Here is a 27,912-nt window from a genome sequence, read left to right as displayed (position 1 = left end):
CAGAAACGCCCTCACAGACACACCCAGAATGATGCTTGAACAATATCTGTGTAACCCATTACCCAGTTAAGTTGAAACATAAAATTAAGCATCACGCTCTTCAAGATGAATTTACTCATCTGTAAGACGGGGGTGGTAATGGCACTCTTGGATAGATGAGCAGGTTAGATGAGATAATATATGTGTAGTATTTGGCACAGTGCCTGACCCAGAATACATGTTCCATCTATGTTGTCCATTGTTATCTCTGTCAGACTGATAATATTTACATGGTGTGCTGTCACCCTCTAGACAGTGAGCTTCCTGAGGGCAGGAATCAGACCAAGCCCACATTGGGAGTTCCGCAACTGTTCATTGAAGTAATGAACAAGTAATCATGTTATCAAGAGGAGCATTTTATTATAAAATGTCATTGCCAGGCTCCTCAAACAATTAAACATAGAATTATGTTTAATAATTATGTGACAAGGCAATTATGTGACATGGCAATTCCACTCCTAGGAATATACCCAAGAGAACTGAAAGCAGGGACCCAAACATATACCTGGACAAAAGTATACTTCAAAAAGATACATACACCCCTATTTCATAGCAGCACTATTCACAATAGCCAAGACATGGAAACAACCTAAATGTCCATTGACAGATGAATGGATAAAGAAGATGTGGTACATATATACAATGGAATACTACTCAGCCATAAAAAGCCATTAAAAAGCCATACTCAGCCATAAAAAGAATGAAATAATGCCATTTGCAGCAACATGCATGGACCTAGAGATTATCATACTAAGTGAAGTCAGTCAGAAAGAGAAAGACAAATACCATATGATATCACTTGCATGTAGAATTTAAGTATCACACAAATGAACTTATCTACAAAACAGATACAGACTCACAGACATAGAGAACAGACTTTTGATTGCCAAGGATGGGGGAGGGCAGTAAGGGAGGTATGGAAGGAGAGTTTGGGATTAGCAGATGCAGACTATTATATATATTGTAGAATGGATAAACAACAAGGTCCTACTTTATAGCACAGGGAACTATATTCAGTATCCTATGATAAACCATAATGGAAAAGAATATGAAAAAGAATGTATATAAAACTAAATCACTTTGCTGTACAGTGGAAATTAACATACTGTAAATCAATTATACTTCAATAAAATAAATTTTAAAAAGAAGAAAGCAGGGACCCAAATAGATACTTGCACACCTATGTTCTTAGCAACACTATTCACAATAGCCAAAAGGCAAAAATGGCCCAAATGTCCATCAACAGATGAATGGATGAATAAAATGTGGTATATCCATACACTGGAATATTATTCAGGCATTAAAAAAATGAAGTTCTGATTCCCACTACGACATGGATGACCTTAAAAACATTATGTTTAGTGAAAGAAGTCAGACACAAAGGATCACATAGTGTATGATTCCATTTATATGAAGTGTCCAGAATAGGCAAAGCCATGGAAACAGAAAGCAGATTTGTGCTTTCCAGAGGCTTGGGGAGGGAGAATGGAGAGTAACTCTTCAATGGGTTTTATCTGGGGATGATGGAAATGTTTTAGATCTACATAGAGGTGATGATTCCACAACATCATGAATGTACTAAATTATTACTAACTTGATCCCCTGGGGATCAAAATCTCCCCCAGTTAAGAACCACTGGTCTATTTCTAGAAACCTTACCACTTCCTTGTGGGTAAAAGATGTTCATAATATAACTAACACTATATGGTGTTTACCAGGCACAGACACTGTTCTAAAAACGTAGCATCTCTTCGCTTATTTAATCTTCCCCAAAACTCTGTGGGGTCTTAGTTCTGTCCTCATTCTAAACAGGGTGCCTGAGGCACAGAGAGATTGAGTGACTTTCCCAAGGTTGCTCAGCAGGTGAATGGTGGGATCAGGATTTAAACTAGTTGTCTGGCTCCAGCACCTGCTTTCTTGTGTTTTCTTCTGACCCTCTGGATGTGGGACCTATCAGATTGGATTTTTTTTTATTCTTTATCTCTTCAAAGCTGCAACGGGTTGTTGAGAATATCGAGTCACTTCTCACCAATAAGTCTGTATGGAGAATGGAAGAGAGGAGAAACATCACAGCCACATTCACATTTCTTCTCCAGAATATGGAATCAGTTGTTCTAGAAACTGCCTTGAAAGCCCCAGACCAAAAACTCCAGAAAGTCCAAAACCGTACCGTGGGTAAGAAGACAATAAGGCATGATACACACAGGGTATGGTTACTAACTGGGGTCTGGATTGAGCAATTAGAAAAGTAAATAAGTACTGCATGAGTCCATGAATATAGAATTCTAGAAAACGCAAACTAATCTATAGTGACAGGGAGGAGAGGGCAGGTGAAGGGATGAAAAAAAGGTATGAGAAAAATTTGGAGAAATTGTTGGGGGTGATAGAAATGCTCTCTACCTTGATTGTGGTGGTGGTTTTACAGATGTATTCACTCAATGAAACTCAACCAGTTGTACACTTTAATACATGCAATTTTTTGTACATCAATTACACCTCCATAGAGCTGTTTTTAAAAATTGCCAGTGGGGGAATTCCCTGGTGGTCCAGTGGTTAGTACTCGGTGCTTTCACTGCCAGGACCCGGCTGGATCTGGGAACTAATATCCCACAAGCCGCCTGGCATGGCCAAAAAATTTTTTAAATAAAAATAATTTTTAAAAATTAAAAAAAATTTAAATAAATAAAAATTGTCAGTGGCTTCTAATCCTGAGTCTGGGATTCTGGCTTGAAGTTAGGTTTTTGTTTTTTTTTCAACCAGTGTTTACATAACTTAACAGTACACATCACAGTGATGCTACTTAAACCATCCCAGAGGAACATCTTACTACATATTTTTAAAATAAAAATACTTTTATTAGGGAATTCCCTGGTGGTCCAATGGTTAGGACTCGGCACTTTCACTGCCAGGACCCGAGTTCGGGGAACTAAGATCCCGCAAGCCACGCGGCACAGCCAAAAAAAAAAAAAATACTTTTATTATGCTAGTCATACATATTCATTATATATCTATGTGATGAGATGATATGTCAATTAGCTTGACCTTGGTAATCGTTTCACTATGTATATGTGTGTGTCAAGTCTTCATACTGTACACCATAAATATATACAATTTTTGTTTTTGAAAATAAAATACCATAGCAAAGCCAAGTATTAAATTTTTTTTAAATTAGGAAAAAACATGTACACAAAACTAAATTGAGACCAGCCAAATCTGCCCACCACCCAATCCTCCAATCTGATACCCATGTAGGTACATGTCTGATGAAGACACACATGATTGTTGTGTATGTTACAATTTACATACGGTTGCACAACCTGCTTTCTCACTCACTACATTACTAACATCTTTCCATGTAAATCATATACATCATCATTACCTATGTTACTGTCTTCAATGGCATATAGAGTTACATTGTATATATAATTTATTTATACTATATATTTATTTATACTATAATTTATTTATTTCCCTATTCTGGTAAATGCAGGTTGTTACCAAACAACCCTGTGACAAAGACCATTGAAAATTTAGCTGTGTGTTTGTTTGATGTTTTCTTAGGATAAATTCATAGAAGAGGAATTGTTAGGTCAAAGGGAAAAAAACATTTTATAGACTTTTGATACATATCACTATATTGGTCTCCAGAAAAGCTGTTTACTGTGCTTTTTATTCAGCTCAGAGATGTCAGCATATTTGTGTATGCCTAACTAACCATTTTGATTTACCAACTTGCATGATAAAGTACTTTATACTCTATAAAAATAATAATTTTTTAAATTGTTTTAATAAAATAAAATTCAGTGCCTAACCTTCCTGGGAAACCAGAATCTGCACAATTTCATTCAAAATTAAACCAGATTACGAGTAACTCTCATCTTTCCTGATTTGGCCAGTTCCTAACTGCTTAATCGATGACCAGTACCCTTACCTCAGGAGTTTTAGTCTCCTCATCTATAAAACGGGATAATAATGCTGCGTATAATACACTTACAACTAGGGCTGGTAATTGCTATAATTTTGATTATTCTACTTTCCACTCTTTAGTATTATAAAGTTTTATTTAAATAGTATCATTTTTAATATTCCTATCTACTTTATAATAGTATCATTCTTTAAGTGCTTTTTTTTTTTTTTTGGCTGCGTTGGGTCTTCATTGCTGTTCGCGGGCTTTCTCTAGTTGCGGCGAGCAGGGGCTACTCTTCCTTGCGGTGCACAGACTTCTCATTGCGATGGCTTCTCTTGTTGTGGAGCACGGGCTCTAGGCGAGTGGGCTTCAGTAGTTGTGGCATTTGGGCTCAGTAGTTGTGGCTCGCAGACTCTAGAGCGCAGGCTCAGTAACTATGGTGCACTGGCTGTTGCTCTGCGGCATGTGGGGTCTTCCTGGACCAGGGCTCGAACCTGTGTCCCCTGCATTGGCAGGCGGACTCTTAACCACTGCGCCACCAGGGAAGCCCTTTAAGTGCTATTTTGTTACTTGCTTCTTTTTAACTTCTTTTAAACATATACAAAAAGAGACATAATAAGCCTACTGCACTCATCATCCAGAATGAATAATTTCCAACTCATGACCAGTCTCAGACTGTCTGATTTTTAAGATAAATATTTTCATGAGCTTATTTCCTACTCTTTTTTTTTTTTCTTTTGGCCATGCCATGTGACTTGCGGGATCTTAGTTCCCCCCACCAGGGATCAAACCCATGCCCCCTGCAGTGGAAGTGTGGAGTCCTAATCACTGGACCGCCAGGGAATTCCCTTATTTCCTGCTTTTCTGTGACTTCATTTTTATTGGAAGCATAGTTCCCCATTAAAGAGATTAGCCATAAATTATTTAATCAGTTCGTTCTTAAACATTTAGGTCACTTCCTCTTTTTCACCATTATCATCTTTGCTGCTGTGAAATTAGCTACATCTTTCTTGTAGCTAATTCTGCCCTCTTATCCATGATTGTTTTCCTAGAATAAATTCCTAGAAACAGAATTGTTGCTTCAAAGACAATATGCTAGAGAATATTATTTAAGAACTTGGTTTCAGGAGTTAGAGTGATACTTAAATTCTGAACTTCAGTTTCCTCATCTGAACAATGGTTCCTCATGGCGTTATATGATGCTATAATCATGTTATAAGATGATGCTGTATAAGGATCTTAGGCCAGTGCCTGGCACATCCTAGACATTCAGTAAATTGGAGCTGTTTGTGTAGCTATGCAGATTTTTGAAACTTATAATAATGGTAAGCTTGCCCGTTGTTTTTCTTACCAGCTGTTGAAACTCGAGTTGTTACAGACAATTGCTCCAAGGGAATCATCTTCAACTTGAATGCCCAAATGAACTCCATGGATATCCATTGCAGTGACATCATCCAGGGAAACACACAAGGTACGTGTGGTGGCTGCATGCAGAATCCCTAAGACATGCAGAGCAATATCACTGTGTGAGTAGTAAGGAAAGGTCCACAATAGGCTCCTCTCTAATGGGTCTGTTACCCTAAAACTGTGTCATTTGAGTCTTTTCCTTAAAAAAAAAAATATTCTTAAAGTAGAGGCTTTCTATTCTTCAGCATGAAAGGGACTTCTTTGCAGTTGAGGGGCTGTTGTACCTGGGTCTCAGTTTAGGTTCACTCAGAAGCAGTCCATGGACAAGTGTAAGGAGTTCAATTGTAATGATTTTGTTGGGGAGATGATCCCAGGAAGCATCAGTAGGTGTATCGGTCAGGGTTCTCCAGAAAAACAGAACCAGTGGGGTGTGTGTGTGTGTGTGTGTGTGTGGAGAGAGAGACAGGGACAAAGACGGAGATTTTAAGGAATTAGCTCCTGTGATTGTGGAGGGTAGCAAATCTAAAATCTAGCCAGCAGGCTGAAGACCCAGGGAAGAGTTGTTGCAGCTTGAGTTGCTCCGCAACAAGAGAAGCCACTGCAATGAGAAGCCCACGCACCGCAACGAAGAGTAGCTCCCACTCACCAAAACTAGAGAAAGCCCGCGCGCAGCAACAAAGACCCAATGCAGCCAAAAATAAAATAAATAAAATAATTTTTTTTAAAAAGTAAAAAAAAAAAAAAGAATACCCAATGTGGGATACCATTTATGTGAATTTTTAAACACAGAAAACAATACTGTATATTATAATGGAAACATGCTTAGGTAGTAAAATTACAAAGGTATTCATGGAAAGGCCACACTTCCACTTCAAGTCCATGGTTATTTCTCGAGAAGGAAGAAAGAGAATTAAATAATAGTAGAATCTTTAGCCATATCTAAAACATTTTATTTCTTAAAAAAACATAATTCTGGAGCCAATACGACAAAACTATAATATATTTTAAAACTGAGTACAAATGTCTGTTACGTCTTTTTTATAGTTTTCTAAGTGTTTGAAATATAAGCTAAACTTTTTTAGAAAGTAAAGATGTTTTAAAAGAATTCGTCATTTACCACATGCTTGGCACTGTGCTAGGAGCCCCGTGGTTTCCAAATGAAGTATCCGGTATTAGTTACCCAGTAAGTTTAGTGCCTGTTGGAAAAATAGGATCAATCCACAGGAAATAATTAATGGACAGTTGAATTCGCTTTGGCATGGCAGGGACTGCACTTGAAATACGAATTTGGAGAGAGACACATCAAGCTGCCTGAGGACCTAGGGAAGACTTCCCGAGCCAGAGGCTGGGTTGGAGCTGGGTCTTTGAGGAGGAGTTGTGAATATTTGGGTAGGAAGAGCAGGAGAGGAAAAGCGAACTTCCAGGCACAGCTGAGCACAGGTGTGGCGAGCATGGGAAATCTGGCAGGTATGGAGTGGGAAAGGACAACAGAAGGAATGGTGGCACTTTTTTTTTTTTTTTTTTTTTTGCGGTATGCGGGCCTCTCACTGTTGTGGCCTCTCCCGTTGCGGAGCACAGGCTCCGGACGCACAGGCCCAGCGGCCATGGCTCACGGGCTCAGTCGCTCCGCGGCACGTGGGATCTTCCCGGACCGGGGCACGAACCCGTGTCCCCTGCATCGGCAGGCGGATTCCCAACCACTGCGCCACCAGGGAAGCCCCGGTGGCACTTTTTAAGACTCCATTATTCTGTTTCCTCAGGTCCCAGTGTAGTTGCCTTTATTTCATACTCTTCTCTTGGAAACATCATAAATGCAAATTTTTTTGAAGAGGTGAATGAGAAAGATCAAGTTTACCTGAACTCCCAGGTAGTGAGTGCTGCTATTGGACCCAAAAGGAACACATCTCTCTCCCAGGCTGTGATTCTAAGTTTTCAGCACGTGAAGGTGGGTCAAAGCCGCAATTTGTACTTGCTTAGGTTTCACGGATGTTAGACCAAACAATTTTCAAATACTCCCAAGTCAATGATTCTGGGCGTGCACTGTGCAATATCATAAACAGGAGCCAACTACAGTTATTGAGCATTTGAAATATGGTGAGTCTGAACTGAGATTTTGAAGACTTAGTATTTCCAGGTTTAGATTCAGTATTTCCAGATATTGAAGACTTAGTAAGAAAAACAATGTGTTAAGCATCTTAATAATTTTATACTGATTACATGTATTGACTTATATTGACATATTAAAAGATATTATTTTGAATATAGTGCTTTAAATAAAGTACTTTATTAAAATTAATTTGACCTGTTTCTTTTCCTTTTTTAATGTGGTAGTAGAGATTTTCAAATTACATAAGTGACTCGCATGATATTTCTCTTGGGCAGCATCATTCTAGTTCGTGGCTTTTTTTTTTTTTTTTTTCGGTACGCAGGCCTCTCACTGCTGTGGCCTCTCCCGTTGCGGAGCACAGGCTCCGGACGCGCAGGCTCAGCGGCCACGGCTCACGGGCCCAGCCGCTCCGAGGCACGTGGGATCCTCCCGGACCGGGGCACGAACCCGCGTCCCCTGCATCGGCAGGCAGACTCCCAACCATTGCGTCACCAGGGAAGCCCCGTGGCATTTTTTTAATTGCAGGTACCTCCTATATCTATGAAATTTGTACTGAGACAGAGTATTTATTCTTGTACAAAAGCCTGGAATTAATTATTAAGACTACATAATTCAATCAGAAGAAAAACTTTTATATAATTCATTGCCTTTTCCCATTCTCTGCCCAAACTCTTAAAGGCAGGAGGGTTAATAGCCAGACGTAGTCAACTGTTTAGAAAGTAAGAGCTGAAAGAAATCTTGCCGTTTTTTTGACGACATGGATGAGCCTTGAAGGCATTATGGCTCAGTGAAATAAGTCAGACAGAGAAAGACAAACACTGACTGATCTGATATATATGTGGAATCTGAAAACACAAACTCATAGAAACAAAGGACAGATTGGTGGTTGCCAGCGACAGAAGGTGGAGGAAAGAGGTAATCGTGATCAACTGTTACAAACTTCCAGTTATAAGATGAATAAGTTCTGGGGATGTAATGGAGAGAATAGTGACTCTAGTTAACTCTAGTTAACAATACTGTATGGTATAGCTGAAAGTTGCTAAGAGAGTAGCTTTTAAAAGTTTTCACCACAAGGGCCTCCCTTCCCTGGTGGCGCTGTGGTTGAGAATCTGCCTGCTAATGTAGGGGACACGGGTTCGAGCCCTAGTCTGGGAAGATCACACATGCCGCGGAGCAACTAGGCCCGTGAGCCGCAACTACTGAGCCTGCGCTTCTGGAGCCTGTGCTCCGCAACAAGGGAGGCTGCGATAGTGAGAGGCCCGCACCGCGATGAAGAGTGGCCCCGGCTCGCCACAACTAGACAAAGCCCTCGCACAGAAACGAAGACCCAACACAACAATAATTAATTAATTAATTAATTAACTCCTACCCCCAACATCTAAAAAAAAAAAAAAAAAAAGAAGCCCCTGACTGTTGCCTCTAGCAGTCTAGCAATGGAAGGGATTTTTTAAAGTTTTCACCACAAAATAAAAATTGTAAATATTTGGAGTGATGGATGTTAACTAACCTTGTTGTAATAATCATTTTGCAATATATACATATATAGAATCATTATGTCATACACCTTAAACTTACACAATGTTATATGTCAATTAAATCTCAATAAGGCTGGAAAATGAATCAAATTTTTTTTAATTTTTAAGAAAATAAGAATTAAGTGGGGGAAGGTGAGGAAAGGTAGGTTTTCTCCATCTGATGCATAAAATCTAGGAATGGAATTTTTGATGTATGGCTTGGAGCAACGGAAGTGGAGCAAGATATCTGGGGATGGTCCAGTGGATTATCAAAAGAGATACAGCCCCCAAATAGGAGAGCATCCAACTCACATCCTTGGCCCGATCAAGTGATGCTATGGACATCCTTGGGACAAAAAAAAAAAAAAAAAAAGAGATTGAAAACTAACTTTATTCTCTCCTGGTGATGTTTCTTCCCTACACTACCCCTGTCATTGTATGAGCAATTATTGTGTTGTAAGCCGTCAGGGCAGAATTGATGAGAAGAGATCAGGGAAATTTGGCTTAGAGAGTATTTGGGAGAAAAATTTAAGTGAGCCTTATACTCTATTTTTATTTGACTCCCATGTTGGAGGATAAAGTCCTGAAACCAATGACATCTTGTAAAATTCTGGCTCCCAGAGAGAGGTGGGCTCATTTTCTGTTATGTGGAATCCCAATAGAGTTGGGACTATGCGGACAGCCTTCTGGTGGTCATCCTCTTCACTTAAAAGAGAAATTACTTGATCTCTCCTAACCCATGGTGTCACCTCTTGGCACCCCAGCAGCATAGACTGACCCTCTGAGAGCAGTCCCTCCCAAGGAAGGACATAATGAGCCCGTTCGATTTTCAGATAAAGCCCAGTGTCAAAAAGGTCTTCTGCGTCTACTGGAAAGGTACAAAGGAGGGCGGCCACTGGTCCACGGAGGGCTCTTTCCTGATACAAGCAAACGAGACTCACAGTATATGCAGTTCCACTCACCTGTCCAGTTTCGCTGTCCTCATGGCCTTCCACAGACAGGTATGATGTAAACATTGAATTCCTCAAGCCAATCCTTTTTGAGGCCCTGCTTAGGTGGCCATAAATGCTACAAGGAAAATTTTTAAAGAGCGCGTGTCTGGAGTGATTGCAGAAGTGTGCTACTTTAGATAACATGGTTGGAGGAGAATTAACTCTTCAAGCTGAAATCTGAATATTAAGTCAGTGGGGTTACAATGTGGATGAATCTCAAAAATATCATGCTGAGTGAAAGAAGTTAGACACAAAGGACCACATATTGTAGGATTCCAGTTATACGAAATGTCTAGAATAGGCAAATCCATAGAGACAGAACAAATTGGTGGTTTCTAGGGGCCGGGAGAAAGGGAGAGTAGGGGGTAACTTCTTAATGGGCATGGGGTTTTATTTGGGGGTGATTAAAATGTTTTGGAACTAGAGATAGTTGGTGGTTGCACAACACTTTGAATGTACTAAAAGTCACTAAATTGTACAGTGTAAAATGGTTAGTTTTATATTACTTGGATTTTACCTCAGTGAAAAAAGGTTTCAGGGAAGAGCATCCCCAAAGGGCCATCCCCCTTTACACGTATGTGTAAAGGTCCTGAGAGAGAACAAACTTGGTGTGTTCCAGAAACAAATGTGGTTGGAGCAGAGTGAATGAGAGGGAAGTGGAAAAGTTCAGGTTGGAGAAAAGGGCTCAGGGAAAATGCAACAGACTTCAAATGCTATGGTCAAGAGTTTAGATTTCATTCAAATTACAATGGAAAGGCAATAGAGAATTTGAATCAGCTATGCTGCATATTTATGTTATTAGAAGAAATCTCTGGCTCTTGGGTCAAGAATGGATGGTGGTGCAGCAGGAGTGGACTGGTAGAGAGATGTTGGTGGTCAGGATTGGGTTGGCAGCAGCAAAGGTGGTGGGAGAAAGTCAGACTGGACACATATCCTAGATGAGGGCGCAGAGTACGGATGACATAGGCTGGGTGACAGCACACAGGAAGTCCTGCATCCCTCCCCTCCTTGCAGAGATGAAGGTGATCTGCCTATGTTGGGATGCCACATTCCGAGGGGTGGGGGAGTATAATCCCAGAGCAGGAAAGCCTGACTGTGAGCTCCTCTCTGCTCGGTCCCAGGAGGAGGATCCCGCACTGACTGTGATCACCTACGTGGGGCTGAGCCTCTCTCTGCTGTGCCTCCTCTTGGCAATCTTCACCTTCCTGCTGTGCAAAGCCATCCAGAACACCAGCAGCTCACTCCACCTGCACCTCTCACTCTGCCTCTTCCTGGCCCACCTGCTCTTCCTAACGGCCATCGATAGAACTGAGATCAAGGTACTTATACTGTCCCCAAATACCCCTGCCCTGCCCCCAGCGTATGCTGATGAGTTCATGGAGCCATGCTGCATTGGACACCTTAATAAAATAGCCTTGGGCCCCAGAGGGAGGTTGGGGGAGAGGTGCCAAGGGGAGTAGTGCTGCCGTTGATTATCAACCACCTTCACCTTCAATGACCTTGGTCTAATACCAGGCGTTCTGAACTCAATGTCAGTATAAAAGAGAGGTCCTGGGGCCATGCCCTACCCTGACAATCCCTCCTGGTGACACCTTCCTCCTTCCCCAGGTGCTGTGTGCCATCATTGCAGGTGCCTTACACTATCTCTACATGGCCTCCTTCTTCTGGACGCTGCTGGAGGGGCTGCACCTCTTCCTCACTGCACGCAACCTGATGGTGGTCAACCACTCCAGGGTCAACAGGTTCATGAGGAAACTTATGTTCCCGGTGGGCTACGGAGTCCCGGCTGTGATCGTGGCCATTTCTGCAGCATCCAGGCCTCATCTTTATGGAACACCGGATCGGTGAGCTTGACTCTCACCCTGTACCATGGACATATTTGAGGGCATATTTGTTAAAAGTGATGATTGGGATATTCACATCAAATGCACTCTACTTTCCCCTTGAGTATAAGGGCTCTAATCTCTTTCCCAGTGAAGCAGGGGGAAATGATGTAAAAGGCTCTGGAAGGGGAGAATTTTGCAGTTAGGTCCCAGCTTTATCTCTCCCATAACTTGTGACCTCAAGTCCTTAATTCTCAATCCCCTCTTTAGTGAAATGGGGATAATGGTCACCTCCATGGTCTCACCTTCAGAATACTAGTGTGAAAATTCAACAGGACCGTGACTGTTGAATGTTTAATGTAGCAGTAACACATGGTAGTGAACAATTAAAGCCTTCATTGTCAGCTGACATTTTCAGGAGACATTGGAAAATTCTCTGTTAGGAACATGTGTCATTTCATATCCATTTCAAGTGCTTTCTCTGATCTCCCTTTGCATCCCTTTTCCCATTTTTCCCAGCTGCTGGCTCCACCTGGACCAGAAATTCATCTGGGCCTTCCTCGGCCCCGTCTGTGCCATAATCTGTGTGAGTGAATATGTGGCTCTGATGTTCCTGACCTAAGAAGAAGTACCAGACATGGGTGCCAGATAGCACAAGGGACATATATTTTCTCGGTTGTATGATTTGATTTTTCCACCTGCTACCAATTCAAACCCATGTGCAAGGAGGTAGGAGCTGTGTACAATTTACAGTGGACATAGTACATTTTAACTCGTATTCTACATGGTCTGTGTCATTCCTGCAGGTGAATTTTGTATTTTTTCTCTTGGTTCTTTGGATTTTGAAAAGAAAACTTTCCTCCCTCAACAGTGAAGTGTCAACCATCCAGAATATAAAGTAAGATGAAGCAAGTGGTATTTTCTAACCCCCTTTTCCTCTACTCACTTCCTACTGGTCCCTCCTACATATCAACAAGACATACACCCCACAGCCAGGCTCTAAGGACTAGCAAGGCCACTACCATCTTCCACTATCACAATTAATGAGAAGCTGTATTCACTAGAGTACAGGCTAAATTTCTGTGACCCAAAAAAGGGAGTGGAATAGAATTTTATTTCATTCTCACGCCACAGACCGGAGGTAAACAGTCCAGGGCTAATGGGAAGCTCTGCTCCACAGAGTGATCCAGGGACTCACATTCTTTCTATTGTGTGGCCCCACCATCCCCTAGGATGTTGTCTTTATCAGTATCCCATATGTGGGAAGGAGTTGACATGGAAGTTGCAAGTCCCACATTTGCTCATATCCCATTGGCTAGACCTTGGTCACATGGTGACACCTAGCTGCAAGGGAGGCTGGGAAATGTAGTCTCTAACTGGGTAGCCATGTGTCCTTGATAAATCTCAAAAAGCGAAGAGATCTAACACTAAACGGAAGAAGAGGAGAATGGAAGAATACAGCTTTGGCCACACAGCACAAGAGGCAATAGGTGCAGGGAGGAGTTAGGTTGAAATACATTTTGTATAATACTATTTCAAAAAATTGGGAACTATGAGTATTTCTTTTATTTTTCAGCATCCATCTTAATATGAACATGTAATTTGTTGAGGTTTTCATTGTAATCACAAAAATAACATTTGTTATTTGTTTATTATTTGTCAAAAGTTTTCAGGGCTTCCCTGGTGGCGCAGTGGTTGAGAATCCGCCTGCCGATGCAGGGGACACGGGTTCGTGCCCCGGTCCGGGAAGATCCCATATGCCGCGGAGTGGCTGGGCCCGTGAGCCATGGCCGCTGAGCCTGTGCGTCCGGAGCCTGTGCTCCGCAATGGGAGAGGCCACAACAGTGAGAGGCCCGCGTACCACAAAAAAAAAAAAAAAAAAAAAAAAAGTTTTCAAAATATATAAAGTTAAAAGTGAAAGTTTCTTACTCCCTCTTTTCCTACTTTTACTTTTACTTTTTGCTTATTCCCTTTTTTCCTACTTTTACTTTTGCTACTTTTACCTCCCAGGGAATCCAGGGGTAACAAACTGCATGATATGATATGTCTGATATTTTCCCAGGCCTTTTTCTGTACATTTTCTGTAGAACAGACAGGCTCACATACAATAGCTTCACTACACAAATTGTTCCTCAACTAGCTTTTCTCACTTATGTAATACGATATTTAAAACTTAGGAATATATAGATACAAAAGTAGGGTGACCTTACATCTCAGTTTGCCTGGGATGGTCCCAGTTTACGTTTGTTGATGCACTGTAATTATTAACAACACTCCTTTTTCATTGAAGCACAGTTGATTTACAATGTTCTGTTAGTTTTAGGTGTACAAAAAAGTGATTCAGTTACACACATATATATGTATATTCTTTTTCAGATTCTTTTCCATTATAGGTTATTACAGATATTGAATATACTTCCCCTGAATAGCACCCCTTTTGATCTCAAAAGCCTCCCTGTTTGAATAACAAATTATATGACCCCTCCATCTATAAATGATATTTATAGAGAGAGATAAAGAGCTTTATCTTTGCAGTTTTAGAATGCTTTATGTATGTATGGTACTAATTTTGTTCTATATACTGTCCTAAATACTTTACATATATTAAGGTCTCATTTAATCTTTGCAGCAACCCTATGAAATGGGACTATTATAAAGATTAGGGAACTGAGTTACAGAAAAGTAGGGATTCCCTGGTGGTGCAGTGGTTAGGACTCGGTGCTTTCACTGCCATGGCCCAGGTTCAATCCCTAGTCAGGGAAATAAGATCTCCCAAGCCACGTGGTGTGATAAAAAACAACAATAACAACAAAACACCAGACAGTAACTTGCCCAAGGTCACACAGTTAGTTAGTGCTGCCTTGGATTTAAACCCAGGCATTCTAGCTCCAGAGTCTTCACGATTAACAGCAATGCTATAGGAGTATTCATGTCCATCATTAGCTTTTTTACATTATTGATTACTACTCCCCTCAGGATGCTGACACTCAAAGCAACAGCTCAGCTCTTCATCCTGGGATGCACATGGTGTCTGGGCATCTTGCAGGTGGGCCCAGCTGCCCGTGTCATGGCCTACCTCTTCACCATTATCAACAGCCTTCAGGGTTTCTTCATTTTCCTGGTCTACTGCCTCCTCAGCCAGCAGGTAAACTGTGACCTATTTCTTTATTGTTTTAAAGTTAAGAGAAATTTGGAGATACATAGTTTAATAAACATTGAAATCCACGTTCTCTAAATTTTCATAGGCAATTGTGAGTAGTGTGTAAACACTCCCTATACTTTCTCTACTGTGAGATGCTATTGATTGTATCAAACATAAATTTGTTTTAACAAACAACCTCAAAAATCTCAGTGGCTTAAACACAAATATTTACTTTTCTCATTCTGGAGTCTGCAGGTTAATTGGGGTTCAGCTGATCTTGGCTGGGTTCAGCTTGGCCTGGCTCCAGGATGCAGATCATGTTCAGGTCTGCTCTTTGTGACCCTGAGGCTTGGGAGAAAGGGGAGCATCTCCCTAACATAAGTTCTTCTTATAACAATGGCAAAATCACAAGAAGGCAAGTTCTACTGAGCAAGGCCATTTCAAGGTGATTCTGTTTACATCACCTCCACCAATATTTCATTGGCCAAATAAGATCCCATGTCCAAGCCCAAAGTCAATGGGAGAAAAACACTCCATTCACCACGAAGCTAAGACAGGGTGTAATACTACTACAGAGGAGTGAATAACTGAGATCAATAAAGCAATCTACCACACCCCTTAACATGAATTATTAAACACATTTCAATGTGATGTATAGCCTCTCTATTAATGTTTTAATAGCTCTATAATGAAATTACATAATACTATAGTTTTTCTAACATTTGATCATGAACTTTTTCAAATATACAAAAAAGTTGAAAGAATTATGTAGTGAACACGCACATACCGTTCACCTAGATTCTGTAAGTAACATTGTGCTATGTTTGCTTAATCACATAACTGTCCATATACCTACCCTTCTATTCATCCACCCATCCATCTAACTATACAGCCAAAGAAAACTGTAAGCAACTCTTCTCAGTGGATGTATGCACTTGAGTGAGCACAATGCAAAAGACTTATTTGTACTCTTCCCCCAGTTCATCTCAGTGCCTGAGGCATCTCACAGTGTGGGCTTCCAGTTTTTCAAGATATATATTTTGTATTCAATATGGCTACTAAACCCAAGCCAATTCATGTGTCTGCAGCTGAACAAAAGAAACAGTGTGCATCTGACACTTGGGAAATACTGGCTGCTTTGGGCTTGTTGAGATAAATCTCTAAGATGGCTCCTTACTAAGGGGTGCTCAGGAGTAATGTGAACTGCATGCTGGCTTTAGAATTGAACCCCAGGCAAGATGCTACTGTGCTGTACACTACTGAACCATGTTGACATACTTCTACTTAGATTTAGTTAAGTTACACTCATCTATAGAACAGGATACTATGCAACTATTAAATATAATGTAAAAGACTGAAACCCCAATGAAACTTGGATCCACGTGGTCCAGGCCAGGAGGTGCAATGGCCAAATAAAGATATTCCAGCAGCCAGAAGAAATACAAAATCACCCAAATTCTTTATTTGTACTTCTCAAAAACGATGAAGAAGACACATAGTCCAGCTGAGCTTTGTTGAGCTCGGCCACTAAGATTTTGAGGTTGTTTGTTACTGCAGCAAAACATGTCCTGACTGATACTCTTTCTTTCCTGATACTCTCCTTCCTCTTCCTCCTCCTCCTCCTCCCTCCTTCTCCTCCTCTTCCTCTTCTCTCTCTCTCTCTCTCTCTCTCTCTCTCTCTCTCTCTCTCTCGCGCGCGCGCGCGCGCGCGCGCGCGCGCGCGCGTGCGCGCGCGCTCCTTCCTCTCTCCCTCTTTTCCTCACTCTGCATCTACACGCCCAAAGGACCAAACTAGGAAAGGAAGAACAGCTCCTCTGAGGATAGGAGAGAGGAAGAAACTGAGCTGACAGAGCAGACACTCCCTAGAGAACAAAGGATGAGCATAGGCATAGACCATTCAAGTGTTCATTTTTGTCTGGGCTCAAGAATATTTTATGACTGGAAGGATATTCAAAATATATTAGCGAATATATGTGGAATCTAAAATATGATACAAACGAACTTATTTACAAAACTGAAACAGACTCACAGACATAGAAAACAAACACATTTACCAAAAGGGAAAGGAGGGGGAGGGAGGGATAAGTTAGGAGTTTGGGATTAGCAGACACAAAATATCATATATAAAATAGATAAACAACGAGGAGCTACTGTACAGCACAGGGAACTATATTCAATATCTCATAATAAACCATAATGGAAAAATATGTAAAAGAATATATACTATATGTATGTATAAATGAATCACTTTGCTATACACCAGAAACTAACACAACATTGTAAATCAAATATACCTCAATAAAATAAATAATTTTTAAAAATTTTCAAAAATATACTAGTGGGGCTTCCCTGGTGGCGCAGTGGTTGAGAATCCGCCTGCGGATGCAGGGGACACGGGTTCGTGCCCCAGTTCAGGAAGATCCCACATGCCGCGGAGCGGCTGGGCCCGTGAGCCATGGCCGCTGAGCCTGCGCATCCGGAGCCTGTGCTCCGCAACCGGAGAGGCCACAACAGTGAGAGGCCCGCGTACCACAAGAAACAAAACAAAAAATAATAATACCCCATCCTCCCTTGCCAAGCCCCTGGTAACCACTATTCTACTTTGTCTCAATTAATTTGACTATTATAAGGATCTCATTCATGTGGAATCATACAATATTTGTCCTTTTGTGTCTGGCTCATCTATTTCACTCAGTGTAATGTCTTCAAGGTTCACCCATGTTATAGCATGTGTGAGAATTTTATTCCTTTTTAAGGAATAAATAACATTCCATTGTATGCATATACCACATTTTGTAGGGAAAGTTTTTCATAATGTCTCTATCGTCTTTCTAACTCACTGTCTTTTCTCTTCTCCACTGTTAACAAAAACAATCCTAGCATTTCCTTTGATGTTCCAGGTCCGAAAGTGGTTTGGCGAGATCATCAAATCTAAACCTGAGCCTGAGACTCATACACTTTCCAGCAGGTTTGGTCCTGACTCAAAACCCAATGAGGTAAGAAGACTTGTGACTTATGCTAATGTTTTAACCCTTGACACCCCGAACTTCCTCTCCCTGTCTTAGTACAAGCTCCCTTTCGTGCAGGGTATGGAGAAGAGTTCTTTTCCTGATGACCTGACTTGCATTCCTCATTCCCATCGTATTGTTTCTCAGTGACTCTTCCTTGCCCACTAACAGTGCTTAAGCTGGCTGCTCTATATATTCCTGTCATTTAAAGTATGGGTAAAACATCACCAGCACCACCACCATCTAATGTTGAATCCTTTAGCGGGAGACTTACAATCATAGACATAGCAGAGTGGTCATCATCCCCTGAAATCTCACTGTCTAAAGAGAGGTGGACTTGAGCCCCATGGAGTTAGTGGATACCACAGAAAGGATCCAGGAGAGGAACCCCACGCCAAATGCTCCACCTACCTATAGAGGAGGAGTGCATGTGATAATGGGACCTTCCTGGGAGAGGAAATGGTCCTGTTAGAAAGGGAACCTCTCTGGAACTTGTTTGCTAGTTTTCGTCTGTTCTTCCATTGAGCTAACTCAGGATCAATGCACCAAGGAATAAGCTCCCAGTACTATCTGAGACTTCTCTCCTAATTGCCCTTTTAGAAAAATGAGAGAACATACTTGTAAGAAACCATGTCACTAGATAAGCCAGATGGGTTCCAAAGCTCAAAATCCATAAAAATTCTCCCAATCTCATTTGGTTTTATACCTTCCATGTACATGCCTACCACATCTGCTAGCCAAAGAGCCTTAGAATATGTTTTGGGTTTTGTTTTTTTTTTTTTGAGGTACGCGGACCTCTCACTGCTGTGGCCTCTCCCGCCGCGGAGCACAGGCTCCGGACGCACAGGCTCAGTGGCCACGGCTCACGGGCCCAGCCGCTCCGCGGCACGTGGGGTCTTCCCGGACCGGGGCACGAACCCGCGTCCCCTGCATCGGCAGGCGGACTCTCAACCACTGCGCCACCAGGGAAGCCCAGAATATGTTATTTTTAAGCTGAGAAATTTCTGATACATTGTCTTCTACATTTCTTGAGAAAATATGGGATTTTCTTCAGCCGTAGAAATATTGAAGTCACTGAAGAAACATCTATTCCTTATTGGAGGGAGGGAAAGGGAATTCATTCTAAATCTTTCCAAAAGAACCAAGAGGAAAATGGAACCATTTTTAGGACAAAAGTTTTAGGACAGTCACGTCAGCTGATTGGAATATTTTTTATATATATTAAGCTTAATCATTTTCAATAAGAGTAAAATTGTGGTAGGTGCTAACCATTGGCTGTGACCTTTGAAACATTTCCCAGATAATCCAAAATAATAAAGCGGCCAGCACTCCAGCTACTGGTTTCCCACAATGAATAAGAAAGCTTTATTATTATTTATTATTATTATTATTATTGCTTAACATTATGGAAATTGAATGAGTATATCTTTTAAAAGGGAATTATATATCATATATAAATATAATGATATATTATATATTTATAATATATTTTATATGTAGCTGCATTTAAGAAATACATTTGGTTTAATTAAAAGAATTTCTGAAGCTTTTATTTTTTTATGCATAGAGTATGAGTAAAAAGCTAACAAAACCCTCTGTCCTTTACGAACAAATTTGGTCTTGGGTTAACTCTCTAGCTCTGTTCCCCAGACATTTGATAACATTGGAAAGTCAGCTATATAACCAGGAAATACTGTTTATGGGAAAAGTCATACGCTTGACTCGGCGGGAAATTCTGTGAATGAGCCATAAATACCAGGAAGGAAGGCATAGCTTTGGACTTCCTGCATAGAGTGACTCTTACAACTGAGTCAGGAATTCCCATCCTCATGGGCTGCAGTACGAGATATTTGTTCCTCTGTGGGGCCTGAGTCATCTAAACCAAGCTGGAGCTTGTAGGGGGCAAAGAGAGTATTTGTTGAGTTCTACAATGCATAAGACACTATGGTAGGCAGTGGACATACAAAAAGCAATAAGACTAACACAGTACCTGCCTTCAAGGAGCTTAGAGTCTAGCCTTTCTTTATGGACAAAAACCAGCATCCAGGGGGCTGAAATTCTAGAGTAGAATACTATATCCAAACTTTTTTTCAAAAAAAGAATTCTTCAACCTGGATTTTTAAGAAGTCCTACCACTGTAAGCTAAAGAAGGCCACACCTTTCCTAGGATTCCAAAATGCTAGGATACCATGCCATCATTGCCTGCTGGATGGAGCTTTCTGGCTTTAACCCACTCCTGCTATTTCTTTCTGTTTTGTTGTCATTCGTTCGTTCGTTTATTCGTTTGTTTGTTTGTTTGTTTTACCCTTACATCTACCTTTAATCTAAACGTCTTGGGGGGGGGCATGTTTTCCAGGACAAGTGAAGAGAAAATACTAAAACTAGAACATTCAGCTCCTCATGGAAAGTCATACATGTGGACCTGGTTGGCATCATAAAGAGTGAAGGTGGGGACAAGGAGAATCATTATACATGTCATTCCTGGAGAGGAAATGCTTAACCTTTACTTCCTGAAGTGTTTGTTCTGCATAATGGGCTCTCAATAAATGTGTATTCAATTGGATTTCTCTTCACTTATGTGTTCAATCAATGCTTGTTCCTGGATACACAAATCATGACCAGTGCAAATATTCCCTGGACTTTTTGTAAATGAAGAAGCCCTTTTCAAGGCCTTTTTTCAGGTTCTTACTCTCTCTCATCCTAAACTTGCTCTAAACTGTGAGTTTAAACTAAATGAGTTTAAACTCATTTAGTCCCTCAAACCATCAGCTTCTTCCAAACCATCATCTTTACCTCCTCTCTTATCCAGGCTAAATCTCGTGATCAACCATGTCAAATGATTCTCTCCCATGCTTTCAACACCATTGCTTCCTCATTCTGATTCTATACCCAGCTGGGAAAACCCAAATCCAGGACCGATCCAATCATGGCAGGCACTGTGGATTGTCTACTCAGCAGCCATCACCACCATCACATGTTCCTTATTGACAGAATCTTGATTGTTTTCATATTTGGGACAGCACTGTACCTGGGTCCAGAGGTCAATTGAGATTGGTCTAAGCCCAGTGATTCTCAACTGGAGGTGATTTATCCCCACCATTAGGGACATTTGGCAATGTCTAGAGACATTTTTGGTTGACATGACTGGGGCAAGGGGAGATGCTACTGACACCTAAGTGACAGATGCCAGGGATGTTGTTAAATATCCTACAATACACAAGACAGCCCCCACATATACATCAAAGAACTGTCCATCCCTAAATATCAGTAGTGCTGAGGTTGAGAAACCCTGGTATAAACTAACCATAGTGATCTTATTCTTATTTGCTAGCAAATGGTTTGGGATGGGCATTTGGATGAATTCTAGCCACTGAGATATAAGAAACACCTACTGGAACATACATTCTCTCCTTGATAAAAACAAATACAAATTCAGGAAGAGCTTGCCGATTACTTCCTAGTTTTAGCTGCTAACATATAATAATATGAGGCTTGGAGAGGAGATATCATGGAAATACTAAGGGTGGAAGGGTGAAAAGACAGAAATAATCAGGGCTTTTATGACACTGTTGGGTTGCTGAAACAACCCTTGAACTTTTTCATATGTAAAACAAATAAACTCCTTTTGTTAAGCCAGTTGGGTCAGGTTATCTGTTACTTGCAGTCCAAAGCATCCTTCCTTATGAATCAACCATGTCTCTTCTCTGCTCTCTATCAAGGCAGCGAGCTCTCAGAATCACTCAGCTAGGAGCCAATACAAATGTGTGTTTTCTGGTCTAAATGAGACCTTCCAGGCTACCTGGAACTCACTCTTCCTATCCCTGGTCAACTTCCCCACATGGGGAGTTCTAGTTTTTCAGTTCTTTCTTCAATCTGCATCCCCTTTCTCTATATAAGGTAGAAGACTTTGTCTCCTACTTCACGGAGAAAATAAACACCGGCTTATGAAAACTCCCTCAACTTTCTGACATCCCTTACAATTATACCCACATCCACACTCATCCTTGATTCCTTCCCCCACTGATTCACATCATCTCCTCCATTCTTCCACAATGGCACAGAGGGTCCCTCTTCTTGTTTGAAACTAACCTCCACCGCTGTGCTTTCGATCTTGTCTCCTCCTGCCTCTTTGGGGACCTTTCTCCATTGATTATCTCCTCTCTCTCCTGAGTCTGCCATCTCTCTCACATCCTCACATTCCTCAGTGGCATTTAAATATGCTAAAGATGGATGAGTGGGACTTCCCTGGTGGTCCAGTGGTTAAGAATCCACCTTCCAATGCAGGGGACACGGGTTCGATCCCTGGTCGGGGAACTGAGATCCCACATGCCGCGGGGCAACTAAGCCCGCGTGCACAGCTACTGAGACTGCGCACTCTGGAGCCAATGCAGCACAACTAGAGAGCTTGCATGCCGCAACGACTGAGACTGCGCGCTATAGAGCCCGCACACCACAACTAGAGAGAAGAGCCTGTGCAGCAACAAAGAGCCTGTGCACAGCAATGAAAGATCCCGCATGCCACAACTAAGACCCAACACAGCCAAATAAATAAATACTTTTTTAAAGAATGGATGAGCAAACTTTTTCTGTAAAGGGCCAGATATTTTAGACTTTTCGGCTAGATACAGTGATAGATAGATAGATAGATAGATAGATAGGTGATAGATAGATAGACAGGCATAAATACATTTGTGTGACATGTGTGTAAAGGAATATATGTGTATATCACTTTAGAAATACAAAAACCATCCCTAGCTCACTGGCCATACAAAAACAGGCTGCAGGAAGGATTTGACACACACACACACACACAACGCTATAGTTTGCTGGCCCCCATGATAAAGAAAGAGAGATGGCAGATTCTAGGAAAATGGCCATCTGCACATATCTCAGTTCCCCTCCACTCTCTACCTTAATATATCTGCCTCTTTGAACCAAAAGTCTGCTGGAACCCATGGCAGCTGGGTGGGCATGAAAGTGATATCTCTGGGGGGAATCCCCAGAGGGAAATCTGGGGTTGAAATGTCTCCCCTATGCACCAGGTGGAAAGTTCTAAGGTAAGCTGAAGAATGCGCTGGGTGGAAATCAAACACAGTTCATCCTATGAAGAGTCTGACCCACCAGGGTCCACAGACATCCTGGAATAAGGTCAGCATCACTCCTGTGTGTGTGTGTCTGATCCATCTGGCTCCCAAGGACTCCAAAAGGAGCTCTGCTCCTGAATCTAGAAGAAAGCAAGGAGATTAGGGAGCAAGGAGGCACCCCTGCACACCTGCCTAGTGCACACATAGACCCCCTGCAGTGAAGAATCCATCTCCTTTCATCACTTGGGAAACTGTCACCACTTAGAGTTCTCAACCCCCACATCTGAGCCCCAAAGAAAAACGACAGCCCGTGAGAGGCCCCCAACAGCCAAAAAGAGGATAGTCCAACATAATTGTCACCCAGGAAAATCGAGCTGCTGGAGTAGACAGACAACAACTTTAAACAAGAATAATAAAAAAGAAGAATGGGGCTTCCCTGGTGGCGCAGTGGTTGAGAGTCCGCCTGCCGATGCAGGGGACACGGGTTCGTGCCCCGGTCCGGGAAGATCCCACATGCCGCAGAGTGGCTGGGCCCATGAGCCATGGCCGCTGAGCCTGCACGTCTGGAGCCTGTGCTCTGCAGTGGGAGAGGCCACAACAGTGAGAGGCCTGCGTACCACAAAAAAAAAAAAAAGAAGAAGAAGAAGAAGAATGCAAGGAGGTTAAAGTACAACACCAAAACGTTCTATGGAACCAAATAAAAAGGGAATAAATAAAAAGATGAATTTTACTGGATGAATTAAAGAAGAGGATGATCACTGTCAAGAGCCAAAGTAGTGGGTTAGAAGACCATGTGGAAGAAATATCTCAAAAAAAAAAAACACAGAGCAAAAAAAGAAAAAGATGAAGGACGGCTTAAAGATGGCGGAAGAGTAAGACGCGGAGATCTCCTTCCTCCTCACAGAGACATCAGAAATACATCTACACGTGGAACTCCTCCTATAGAACACCCACCGAACGCTGGCAGAAGACCTCAGACCTCCAAAAAGGCAAGAAACTCCCCACATATCTGGGTAGGGCAAAAGAAAAAAGAATAAACAGGGACTAAAGAATAGGGACGGGACCTACGCCAGTGGGAGGGAGCCGTGAAGGAGGAAAGACTCCCACACACTAGAGGCCCCTTCGCGGGCGGAGACTGCGGGCGCCGGAGGGGGAAGCTCCGGAGCCGCGGAGGACAGCTCAGCCACAGGGGTGCGGAGGGCAAAGCGGAGAGATTCCCGCAGAGGATCTGTACCGACTGGCACTCACCAGACCGAGAGGCTTGTCTGCTCGCCTGCCGGGGCGGGCGGGGCCGGGAGCTGAGGCTCGGGCTTCAGTCGGATCCCAGGGAAAGTTCTGGAGTTGGCAGAGTGAAGACAGCTTGAAGGGGGCTAGTGCGCCACGGCTGGCCGGGAGGGAGTTCGGAGGAAGTCTGGAGCTGCCGAAGAGGCAAGAGACCTTTTCCTCCCTCTTTGCTGCCTGGGCGCGAGGAGAGGGGATTAAGTGCGCCGCTTGAAGGAGCCCCGGGGGCGGGCGCGGAGCTGCTGAAGAGACAAGAGACTTTTTCTTGCCTCTTTGCTTCCTCGGGTGTGAGGTGAGGGGATTAAGAGCACCGTGTAGAGGAACTCCAGAAACGGGCGCGAGCCGCGTCTGTCGGCACGGACAGTAGAGACGGGTGTCGGACGCTAAGGTTGCTGCTGCCACCACCAAGAGGCCTGTGTGCGAGCGCAGGTCACTCTCCACACCGGCCCTCCCGGGAGCCCGTGCAGTCCGCCCCTGCCGGGGTCCCGGGATCCAGGGACAGCTTCCCCGGGAGAACGCACGGCGCGCCTTGGGCCTGTGCAGCGTCACGTCGGCCTCTGACGCCGCGGACTCGCCCCGCCCCCGTGCCACTCCCTCCCCCCAGCCTGAGTGAGCTGGAGCCACCGAATCAACTGCTCCTTTAACATCGTCCTGTCTGAGCAAAGGGCAGTCGCACTCGGACAACCTACACGCAGAGGCGGGACCAAGTCCAAAGCTGAACCCCAGGAGCTGTGCGAACAGAGAGGAGAGGGGGAGGTCTCTCCCAGCAGCCTCAGAAGCGGCGGATTAAAGCTCCACAATCAACTTTAAGTGCCCTGCATCTGTTGAAAACCTGAATAGACAACGAATCATCCCAAGTTGAGGAGGTGGACTTTGGGAGCAAGATATACTATTATTTTCCCTTTTTTTTTCTTTTTGTGAGTGTGTATGTGTGTGCTGCTGTGTGAGATTTTGTCTGTATAGCTTTGCTTTCACCATTTGTCCTAGGGTTAGACCGACCCATTTTTCTGTTTTTTTTTTTTTTCAAGGAAATTTTTCTCCTTAATAATTATTTTTTATTTTAATAACTATACTTTATACTACTCTGTCTTCTCCCTTTCTTTCTTCCTTTCTTCCTTCCTTTCTTCCCTCCTTCCCTCCTTTCTCCCTTCCTTCCCCCTTCTTTCCTCCCTTCCTCTCTTCCTTCCTCCCTTTCTTCCTCTGCACCTTCCTTTCTTGCTTCCTCCCTTCATTTCTTCCTTCCTTTCTTCCTTCCTTCCCTCCCTCCCTCCTTCCTTCCTTTTCTTTCCTTTCTATTTATTCTACCTTTTATTTTGAGCCATGTGTATTAAAGGTTCTTGGCGCCCCAGCCAGGCACCAGGGCGGTGTCCCTGAGGTGGGAGAACCAACCTCAAGCCACTAGTCCACAAGAGACCTCCCAGCTCCACGTAACATCAGACGGCGAAAATCTCCCAGAGATCTCCATCTCAACACCAAGACCCAGCTTCAATCAAGGACCAGCAAAGAACAGTGCTGGACACCCTATCCCCAACAAAGAGCAAGACAGGTCTACAGCCCCATCCATTAGCAGAGAGGCTGCCTAAAATCATAATAAGGTAACCAACATCCCCAAACACACCACCAGACGAGGACCTGCCCATCAGAAAGACAAGATCCAGCCTCATCCACCAGAACAGAGGCACTAGTCCCCCCAACCAGGGAATCTACTCAACCCACTGAACCAACCTTAGCCACTGGGGACAGCCACCAAAAACAACAGGAACTACGAACCTGCAGCGTGCAAAAAGGAGACCCCAAACACAGTAAGATAAGCGAAATGAGAAGACAGAAAAACACACAACAGATGAAGGAGCAAGATAAAAACACACCAGACCTAACAGATGAAGAGGTAATAGCCAATCTACCTGAAAGAGAATTTAGAATAATGATGGTGAAGATGATGCAAAATCTTGGAAATAGAATAGACAATTTGCAAGAAACAGTTAACAGGGACCTAGAAGAAATAAAGAGGAAGCAAGAAACGATGAGCAACACAATAAATGAAATTAAAAATACTCTAGATGGGATCAATAGCAGAATAACTGAGGCAGAAGGACGGATAAGTGACCTGGAAGATAAAATAGTGGAAATAACTACTGCAGAGCAGAAGAAAGAAAAAAGAATGAAAAGAACTGAGGACAGTCTCAGAGACCTCTGGGACAACATTAAACACACCAACATTCGAATTATAGGGGTCCCAGAAGAAGAAGAGAAAAAGAAAGGGACTGAGAAAATATTTGAAGAGATTATAGTTGAAAACTTCCCTAATATAGGAAAGGAAATAATCAATCAAGTCCAGGAAGCACAGAGAGTTCCATACAGGATAAACCCAAAGAGAAACACGCCAAGACACATAATAATCAAACTGTCAAAAATTAAATACAAAGAAAACATATTAAAAGCAGCAAGGGAAAAACAACAAATAACACACAAGGGAATCCCCATAAGATTAACATCTGATCTTTCAGCAGAAACTCTACAAGCCAGAAGGGAGTGGCAGGACATATTTAAAGTGATGAAGGAAAAAAACCTACAACCAAGATTACTCTACCCAGCAAGGATCTCATTCAGATTTGATGGAGAAATTAAAACCTTTACAGACAAGCAAAAGCTGAGAGAGTTCAGCACCACCAAACCAGCTCTACAACAAATCCTAAAGGAACTTCTCTAGGCAAGAAACACAAGAGAAGGAAAAGACCTACAAGAACAACCCGAAACAATTAAGTAAATGGTAATAGGAACATACATATTGATAATTACCTTAAATGTAAATGGATTAAATGCTCCCACCAAAAGACACAGACTGGCTGAATGGATACAAAAACAAGACCCATATATATGCTGTCTACAAGAGACCCACTTCAGACCTAGGGACACATACAGACTGAAAGTAAGGGGATGGAAAAAGATATTCCATGCAAATGGAAATCAGAAGAAAGCTGGAGTAGCAATTCTCATATCAGACAAAATAGACTTTAAAATAAAAACTATTAAAAGAGACAAAGAAGGACACTACATAATGATCAAGGGATCGATCCATGAAGAAGATATAACAATCGTAAATATTTATGCACCCAACATAGGAGCACCTCAATACATAAGGCAAATACTAACAGCCTTAAAAGGGGAAATCGACAGTAACACAATTATAATGGGGGACTTTAACACCCCACTTTCACCAATGGACAGATCATCCAAAATGAAAATAAATAAGGAAACACAAGCTTTAAATGATACATTACACAAGATAGACTTAATTGATATTTATAGGACATTCCATCCAAAAACAACAGAATACACATTTTTCTCAAGTGCTCATGGAACATTCTCCAGGATTGATCATATATTGGGTCACAAATCTAGCCTTGGCAAATTTAAGAAAATTGAAATCGTATCAAGTATCTTTTCCGACCACAACGCTATGAGACTAGATATCAATTATAGGAAAAGATCTGTAAAAAATACAAACACATGGAGGCTAAACAATACACTACTTAATAACGAAGTGATCACTGAAGAAATCAAAGAGGAAATCAAAAAATACTTAGAAACAAATGACAATGGAGACA

The 27,912-nt window shown here is 42.2% G+C and overlaps 1 protein-coding gene across 1 annotated transcript in view; it reads left to right on the top strand.

The window, feature by feature from the left end:
- ADGRE3 (adhesion G protein-coupled receptor E3) overlaps positions 1-20,511 on the top strand; it is a 39,158-nt gene extending 18,647 nt beyond the window's left edge. Inside the window, exons 6-16 of the mRNA XM_059059770.2 lie at positions 2,031-2,214; positions 5,301-5,417; positions 7,114-7,298; positions 9,808-9,975; positions 11,088-11,285; positions 11,575-11,810; positions 12,309-12,375; positions 12,596-12,687; positions 14,766-14,934; positions 17,832-17,927; positions 20,296-20,511. Coding sequence (XP_058915753.1) covers positions 2,031-2,214; positions 5,301-5,417; positions 7,114-7,298; positions 9,808-9,975; positions 11,088-11,285; positions 11,575-11,810; positions 12,309-12,375; positions 12,596-12,687; positions 14,766-14,934; positions 17,832-17,927; positions 20,296-20,304 — 1,521 coding nt within the window. The 3' untranslated portion in view covers positions 20,305-20,511. The remainder of the gene's footprint in view (positions 1-2,030; positions 2,215-5,300; positions 5,418-7,113; positions 7,299-9,807; positions 9,976-11,087; positions 11,286-11,574; positions 11,811-12,308; positions 12,376-12,595; positions 12,688-14,765; positions 14,935-17,831; positions 17,928-20,295) is intronic.
- The last annotated feature ends 7,401 nt before the right edge of the window (positions 20,512-27,912 follow it).

Source organism: Kogia breviceps, chromosome 4 (assembly GCF_026419965.1).
Source record: "Kogia breviceps isolate mKogBre1 chromosome 4, mKogBre1 haplotype 1, whole genome shotgun sequence".
In the NCBI taxonomy this organism is placed as follows: Eukaryota; Metazoa; Chordata; class Mammalia; order Artiodactyla; family Physeteridae; genus Kogia; species Kogia breviceps.
The sequence above is the reverse complement of the archived record's forward strand: the minus strand, read 5'-3'. Positions and strand labels throughout refer to the sequence as shown.